Genomic DNA, 8,095 nt, shown 5'->3' with positions numbered 1-8,095 from the left:
CGCATAAACCATTTTTCTGAATGCAAAAGCTACGATACGGTTTCCGTAAAACTGGGCAGATCATTCACTTTTGCAGAGAAGTTAATAAATAATTGAATAACAAATAATTAGATTATGAAATTACACTCCACTATGGCGGAGCCCATTTCAGGATGTCATTAATTCTGGCTTTAATTCCTTTTGCTGATACGCGATCACACATCAATTCACTTTTCACTCATCAGCGATAATGACATGCAAGTGCCGGAATACCGGGCGGTCCAGTCTAGTGTAAAATACAGCAGCAACGACGCGCAGGTAATGGCTAGCCCATAGAGTGCCCTGTTAAAATGTCCTTTTTCAGGCCACCACTTTCTGAATCTTGAACATGTATGTGCATACAGAGTGAGCAGAAATGGAGCTTGAACAATGCTCTTTCGATTTCCCTGATCAAAAGTGCGCGCAGTTGTTGCAGTCGTTGTGCAGTCGTGCTGTGAAACGTATGGCGAGTTATTACAGGACACACAAATTATACATTTCAATATCTATAACATGTATTTGACAGGTATTATGCAGACACCGGGCTTAAGACCACAACCTGTGGCAAAGGGTGCATAGCTTTATTGTGTGTGACGTATGAAACCCATCGCGACGGTAGCCGTCTAAAGCTGGTATCCCAGCGCGGCCAGGGGTAGGACCAGGCACGGTGCTGGGTGCTAAAGTTGTGACGCTGGCGGCCACTGCTGCGCGGGGCCGGCAGTGCTGCCCCAGTGCCAGCACAAGCAGCGGTGGCACGGTGGCATTGCTGCTGCCTGCCATCTATTGCCCCTCCGGCTGTCCCGTCGGCGTGACAGCTCGCATTCGGAGCCGACGGTCTCTCCAGCAGAGGCGTCCGCACCGTATTTCAACGGAGCGGGACCGGCGTAAACCAATCACCACTGCGGCGCCGGTACGGTCTCTTTTTCCAATGTTGAGATCGAGTACGGTCTCTCCAGCAGAGGTGTCCGCCCCGTATTTCAACGGAGCTGGACCGGCGTAAACCAATCGCCACTGCGGCGCCGGTACGGTCTCTTTTTCCGATGTTGAGATCCTGGTCGTCAATCGACGTGTCGGTCGAAAGCTGGGACAGTGGGTGTGTTGGCGCATCATGCCGCTGCCGAACTGTATTGAGCGTCGACTCGACTCGTGCGTCGCGCACGGCTGCAAGAAGCTGTCACTGCGGTAAGAATACAAGGCGCTGTGTCCGCCAGGACGTCCTGCGCCGGCTATCTGTCATTGATCCACGGGCGGATTGCGTGTAGCAGCCACAACCGATGATTTTGAGCTCTGAAGAATCTCCTGTCCCGCCCTCTGCCCGCTGTGGATAGTCTACCACCATGAACGGCTGGTTCTCATGTCTGGAGAATAAGGACGTAGTTCCGCAACATAACTCTGAGTCAGGGGAGACCTCCCTCCGAGCTGGGGCTTGTACCTCCGTTGGTAAATGGAAAACTACACCCCTGTTTGGGAAGCAGTTGTGCTTGAAAGGAGGATGGTTAACATTATAACGACAATTGCCGTGACGGCGAGCTGGTACTGCACAGTTGCCATGAAATGCAAAGGTTTGGAAGACAGACGTCAGATGATCATCAGATGATCATGAGACATCAGATGATCCACTCCGAACAGTGCAGACTGATAAGTGATTTGGTTAAATGTAATGACAGGTGTGCGCGTAACGTAACATTACAGCAGACATCATCGTTATCTTATATATCCATTTAGCTCCCAATAGTGTATGTATTGTGATCATGCAACAGTGTTGAATGAATACAGTCGCTGCATGGCCTTTTTGTGGGTGGTATTATCTGTACAAATAATGGTGTAAGGTCGTCATTGTGATGTTGAATATTCAAATGTCAGTCAGACAACATTACAATCCAAAGAGTCCTGTATTGAAAAATAGCAAGATTCTCAGCTCCAGCATTGATATGCCTGAAAACATGCTGACCAATCATCTATCATGTAGCACTAACAACCGGTAGCCTATGCCGCACTGTTCAGAGCTGACTCGCTGTGTGGTAATTGAGTCATTATGTGATCAATCGTGATGAGAGTTCTTAAAATATGTCTTGATGTGTAAACTGAGACATAATGTGACTGAGCAAAGAGCAAGATATGTCAGATTCACCTGGATGCATCTGAAGATACTTTAAATTAGTCCGATCCTACAGCTACCAGTCCCAACTCCATACTGCACTTCCAGCGTCTTGCGACTGATAAACGCGATTATACTTAATATGCACCCGGGTGGGCGGTTGAATGCCTTTCGCTCGGTGCGGTGGGGGTGGGGGTGGGGGGTCAATTTGACCCCCATGACCCCCATGAGATCTCAGAAACTAAGAAAACTAGAGACACCTAACTCACAGGGTGTGTTGGTGTATACATGAACTCACCCGTATCAAAATTTGAGGTTCCTGGGTCATGACCTTCGGGTCAAATAAGGGTAAAAGAGTCAAACCCGTGGTTGATATTTAAAGCTCCCCAGAACCCAGATACCTGTTGCTAGTAAAAGGTCACTGGTGCTCAGTTAAGGTTATTGACCTCGTTTGACTTTTCGAAGGTCATGGTAGCCAAAGTCATGCAAGGCTGCTTTGATTTTTGCATTGGAGCAAGCGTCAAAGATTACTCTAAACAGTATATTCCGAAAAGCAAAGTGTTGACATGGATCATATTAGGTTAATGACCTATTCTGACCTTTAAGAACTCCATGGAAGATGTATAGTGCGGTTCCTATTATCATTGAAATATGAATTAGCACCGCAAACTATCCCATACAACGAGCTCTAGAGTAATAAGACAGGTTAATTTTGATCTTGGTCAGACCTTCATACGTGACCCTAGGTCAATTGGATTCGTTTGTTTAACTGTTGCGTTTTCTAAGAAACTGTCTCAGAGATGTACGGTCTCGTCTAACACTCCGCTGTTGCATCAGGTTGAGCGATTCCGTAAAACTGTCCTCACCAAGTCCATGGTCCGACTTTGACCTGCCTTAGGTCAGTGACCTTACAAGGTTCATCTTAATTTTGACGCCAAGCTATCCGCTATTCAATTAACTACAGCCATGCAAAGCGCCGTTCGTAAATCACTCCGAAAAAAATTCGGGGGTGGGGGGGGGGGGCAAATTGACCTCTCACTCGTGCGCGTGTTAATCGCCACAAACACACCAAAAATGCCGTCATCGCAGCACTGCCAAGTACCAGTTGTTGGTGCAATATCCCAAATGTAGTCCTAATCACGATTCTGACATGCTTAGTAGTATGCTTGTTTTATGGTATGATTTGGTACCTAATAGTCGAAGTTTTGGAGTACCCAGTCTCCTTTTGCCCTGCGTAAAACGTGCTGGAAGCAGAATGGCGCGACGGCTTTGCGGCGAAAGGCTCTGCGCGCAGGAAGCCATTGGCCGATGGCTCGTCCGACCTGCGCACGGGCGCTGTGATAAGCCGGAAGGTTCAAGCGCAACACATGTCATTGGCAGAAAGTGTGCTGTGTAAAGCGTGAAGTGTGACGTCATCTCGGTGTTTGACGCCGTACACGCCGCACGCAGCGTGCCTGGTTTTATTCTTTTTTCCCATTGATTGAATAAGTATTTTTAAGGACGAAGATGGTTGCCAGTATGCCTATTTAATTGTAGCGTTACCTAAACACTGCTGACCAGTGCAACCTCAAAATCATTAAGCACATTTCGAATGTGGCCCAAATCAGGGCCGAAACTGGACAGAGGTAATATAGTACTAATATAGTAGTAATATATATATATATATATATATATATATATATATATATATACATGATATATAGTAATATATAGCAATATATTATATATAGTAGTATGGTAATAATATAACAACATAGCAATAAGTAACACGAGGTTTGGACCCAATCGAAACTGCTGATCCTGATGTGACTCCAAATTATGCAGCAAACTAGACAATACCTGACCGACAGGAACGCAGGTAATCGGCCTCAAAGAGGGTACTTGCGTTCCCACTGCACGCCCCCAGGCCAAAGCCAGGCAGCTTGGTGTCAGTCAACGTTAGTACATCTACCGTCCTCTTACCAAAGCTCCTCTGAACAAAGCGTCCCCTCCAACACACGTGTTACACTTATGTGCTCTACGGTACATGTGCTCTATCACTGCGGCGCGCATTTGACCACTTTTACACCATGCAGCATATTGTTTGGAAAGGCCATTTTAAGTTAAATGGACAGAACCAGCTAGCTCAGATGCGCGAGTTTTTTGGCAGGCAGTGATTGTGGCTGAGGCTCCGAGCTGTCTGAGTTAAATGCGCAGGAGTTCATGGATAAACAAGAATCGCCTAGTCGCATTTCGCAACGATTTGCGACATAATGCGGTTATCACCTGAGAACTGCCAACGAAGGGAAAACGCGATGAAACTTTGTGCGCATTAACGTTCCATGTGACCCAAGTACCAGTCAAACTCAGCTCGTTTGTACACCGCGCACTCCGGAGTTTGATATAGTGGCCTAATACCCGCAGTTTCAGAACGGCTGATGCAATTCCGCCTCATACCGGTCGCTAAGGTCCACGTGGAACAGAGCGATATCAAAACATAATGGAGGTTGCAATTTCCGGGCGTTTCTCAACGTTTGTTCAAGGCCCTCTGGTTTGACCTGAAGCAGAGCGCATTTACGTGATGGCAGGGGCACTCAGTACGACGGTGAAGGGGCGAAAATCAATGCGAACCTACCGCAGTTTTTTTTATTATTTGTGGCAGAAGTTATCTCTGCTCTACTAAAGAAGCCAAATGTGGGCCTAAGGTGGCCTGTCCCTCCCCTTCGGTTGTGCCTATGCGTAACAACGCATTGTCGTTTTACTGGATTTAGTTGTCGACTTAATAGTCGACTTAGCAGAATAGCCATTTACCTGCCGTCAGTCGGAAAAAGTGTGTTTTTTCATGCAGTAGCTCGAAAAGGAATCACCACTTGAACCAGATTACGATCGCGATCAAGTCTTACGAGAATATGAAGGTGAGGCGGAGGTAACTGTGCCAGATGACGTTCTGTCTGTCCCGATAAGCCCCAACCGTGCCGCGCTCCGCCCGCAGTGACCAGCGGTCGACGGTGGCGCCGTCCGACTCGGACCGGGACTGCTCGAGCCGCCGGAACAGCGAGACTTCCGGTCCGTCGGCGGCCGCCTCCCATCTGGGTGTGGCCGGCGCTGGGGGCCGGCTGCCGCCGCCCGCCTCCCCGCGAGCGCACCGCAGGCGCCCGGTCAGTGCAACCCCCTCCCCCTCCTCCTCCTTCCCCTGCTCCCACCATCGTGCAGAAGTATAGGGACTTGCGAAGAATTGGGAATGTTAAATACTGCTTTGCTGTGGATTTGTCATATGCATTTTCGAACGGTCGATATGTAAATTGTCAAGGTAAGTGGTAGGTCTATGGTCTCGTGGCCCCTCCCTCTGGTTCTCACGCCTACGCCCCCGCCCCCCCCCCCCCTCCCGCCCTCTCACCGTGCGCGGCCGGGAAAGGTCCATGCCGCTAGCGCTGACAACACTGTGGAGGCGTGGGAGCGGACAGGTGAACAAGTGCGCACAAGGCACGACTCAGGACCTCGACGTAATGAACAAGGGGCCCGGGGACACGATCCTGCTGCCTTTTAGGAATACTACGCATCATTTCATGGCAAGAATCGACTTTAAGATTGAGGTCACCCCTCCACACACGTCTTGAGACGCTCCGGCGCGTCGGCTCCGGTCCGTTCCGGGCGCGTGAGCACGCTGAGTTGTGCGCGAGCGGGACGCGAGCGGCGTCGTGCCAAAAGTCGGCGACCGTCTGGACGGCAAGTCTAGACCAGCGGGCATGGGAGGCTAAGTTTCGCGCGGAAGTGCTCGAGCGCTGGGAGAGCCGAGGTCTGTCTAAACTTTCGGCAGAGCGCTGGAGCTGCGGGCGCTGCGCAGTCGGCCGCCAGCCAGATGTGGCGCGCGCTCCCACACATCCATCACGCGTGCACGCTACTCGCAGGTGATTTACGTCACTCCCAGAGCGAATGCACCAGGGAGGCACGTCATGCAAAAGTTGCGTCGTGCGATACTCCAAGCTGTAAAAGTATATGAAACAGCTTCAAGCGCAACGACGCGCAGACCAACGACTTCTCCCGACTCTGGTACAGCAAGCCAAAAGAGGGCGTCAGCGACCCAAATAGAGCGGCGTCCCTAATGCCCAAATTTCATACAGGGGTAAGCTAGCGGTACGATGATTAGTACAGTCGGGCATAATTTATGGATGCTGCATGCCAGGTGTACCGTGCCGTCTCCAATCCAGCGTAGGTACCGCTGGTAGCCATCAATACTGGCAGCGCCAGAGAGGGAGGGCTCCTTAGCAGATAGCGAGAACGTCGTGAACTAATGCTATTCGCTCTCACGTGTGCTTTTGCGGCTTGAAATGGCACTTAGAAAACTTCGGCATCATCTGGTTTCCTAGTACGGCACGCGTACCTGCACAGCGGCGCACAGCACTTGCGCATGCGCATGGTTGAATTGTGTGCGCCTGCGTGATCGGGGGCGTGGGAGGAATTCCTGGGTCTTAGCTGCACGTGGGAGGGCGTTTCCACATCTGCGCGTGCATGCCCCTCCCATTCGGAGAAGGTGAAGCGCACGGCAGCAAGACGCAACTCTCGGTTCACACGCCATTCGCGCCCTATATTATGGTACAGCTATGACAGCTAAACAACGCCGACTCCTTCCACAGCCCGTTCAGGATGATCTTGTTATCTGAAGACGCATCCATGACACAGACGCGCCAAATTTGGAAAGGCAGCGGTGGTGGGGTGGTTTGGCGGTGCTCTGTCTTCCCTCTGGATTTAATCACAAGCCGGCCAGCCTTTGCTGCCCACCTAGCAACACCACCGCCCGTCGTGGTTGGGTTCCGAGTGACGACCACGAGCGTTCCGCCATGCCGCGAAACACCACCGGCCGTGATGGCCGCCCCGCCCACCACGGTCATGGGCGACATGCTTCCGCCCAGTTCAGCCCGGCCCGCGCCTCGAGACTAGGCAACCGGACAATCGGGTTACAGTGTTAGCCACTTGAAGAAATGTCGGACATAAGTATCGCTGTGCTATCCGGTGGCATTGGGATGGGCCGCCGTTGGGAGCGTTATTTGACATGCTTGTTCGACTGTCGACAGCGCAACAAGCACCACACGCTAACCTCGCTCTGCATCATCTCGCACCACCCATTCTTCACGTCGTTCAGAGAGTGCCTTTACCTGCTGCGCAAGCTCATCGACGCTTGCAATGAAAACGCCTCCCCCAAACGGGTTGGTGCATCACGCTCCAATCAGAGGTGAGCTATGTGTGAAGAAACCAATCAGAAATGCAACTTGAAGTTTCCAATGAGAAACATCCTGCATTCCGAGCAACCAATCAGAACTCACCACAGTGCATGAAACCACCAATCAGAGAAGAGCAGCATCCAAGTTTATGAATCATACCTTATGTAGCACGGCGCCTCACTTCTAACGGATGAGGAGAGTAGCGTTTTGCTGTATTGTCGTTCTCCGCAGTAATTTTACATCAGCACCTATTTGCCATCCTCGCATGTCCTCATGTCAGGATCAGCTGTTTCGTTGTGGCAGACACATGGTTGTAATGCAAATAGCATATCCAGTGCACTGGCGAGGAACGTTATTCACATAGATGAGACAATAGTATTACCCTGATTCCTCGGAGAAAACCAGGAGAATGGAGATGTGGTTGGGTTGCCCAACCACAACTTCATTATCTTGGTTTTCTCCGAGGAATAAAGCTAATGCTATTGCCTTATCTTAGTAGCATGTCCGATCAGCTTTACGGTTTCCTTCGCAAATAGCGATTGGATTCTGTGGAGATCTGACCGGGTATGGATCCAGAAAAGCTGATAAGTGAAGGGAACGTTTGACGCCGTGACATTTTTAGGCGGTCTAAATGTGCCGCATGCGAGCAAAATATGAATGAAAATGCATGCATACCTGAAAGAGAGCTTCTGTCGACGCCATTAAAGGTCTGAGCGAGCGGAGACGGCGGTACTTCATGCATGTGTCTCCTCCTGAATTCCACCTATGATTCCGATACTGG

The 8,095-nt window shown here is 50.4% G+C and overlaps 1 protein-coding gene across 1 annotated transcript in view; it reads left to right on the top strand.

Moving 5' to 3' along the window:
* The window catches only part of Rab3-GEF (Rab3 GDP-GTP exchange factor), a 43,760-nt gene that overhangs the window by 13,667 nt on the left and 21,998 nt on the right, over nucleotides 1–8,095 (top strand). The window contains exons 5-7 of the mRNA XM_037214306.1: nucleotides 1,100–1,200; nucleotides 5,088–5,253; nucleotides 7,168–7,325. Of these exons, the coding sequence (XP_037070201.1) occupies nucleotides 1,100–1,200; nucleotides 5,088–5,253; nucleotides 7,168–7,325 (425 nt within the window). The remainder of the gene's footprint in view (nucleotides 1–1,099; nucleotides 1,201–5,087; nucleotides 5,254–7,167; nucleotides 7,326–8,095) is intronic.

This window comes from Pollicipes pollicipes, unplaced genomic scaffold (assembly GCF_011947565.3).
Source record: "Pollicipes pollicipes isolate AB1234 unplaced genomic scaffold, Ppol_2.1 Scaffold_3447;HRSCAF=4054_pilon_pilon_pilon, whole genome shotgun sequence".
NCBI lineage: Eukaryota > Metazoa > Arthropoda > Thecostraca > Pollicipedomorpha > Pollicipedidae > Pollicipes > Pollicipes pollicipes.
Note: the sequence above shows the minus strand (reverse complement) of the source record. Positions and strands in the feature narration are given on the sequence as shown.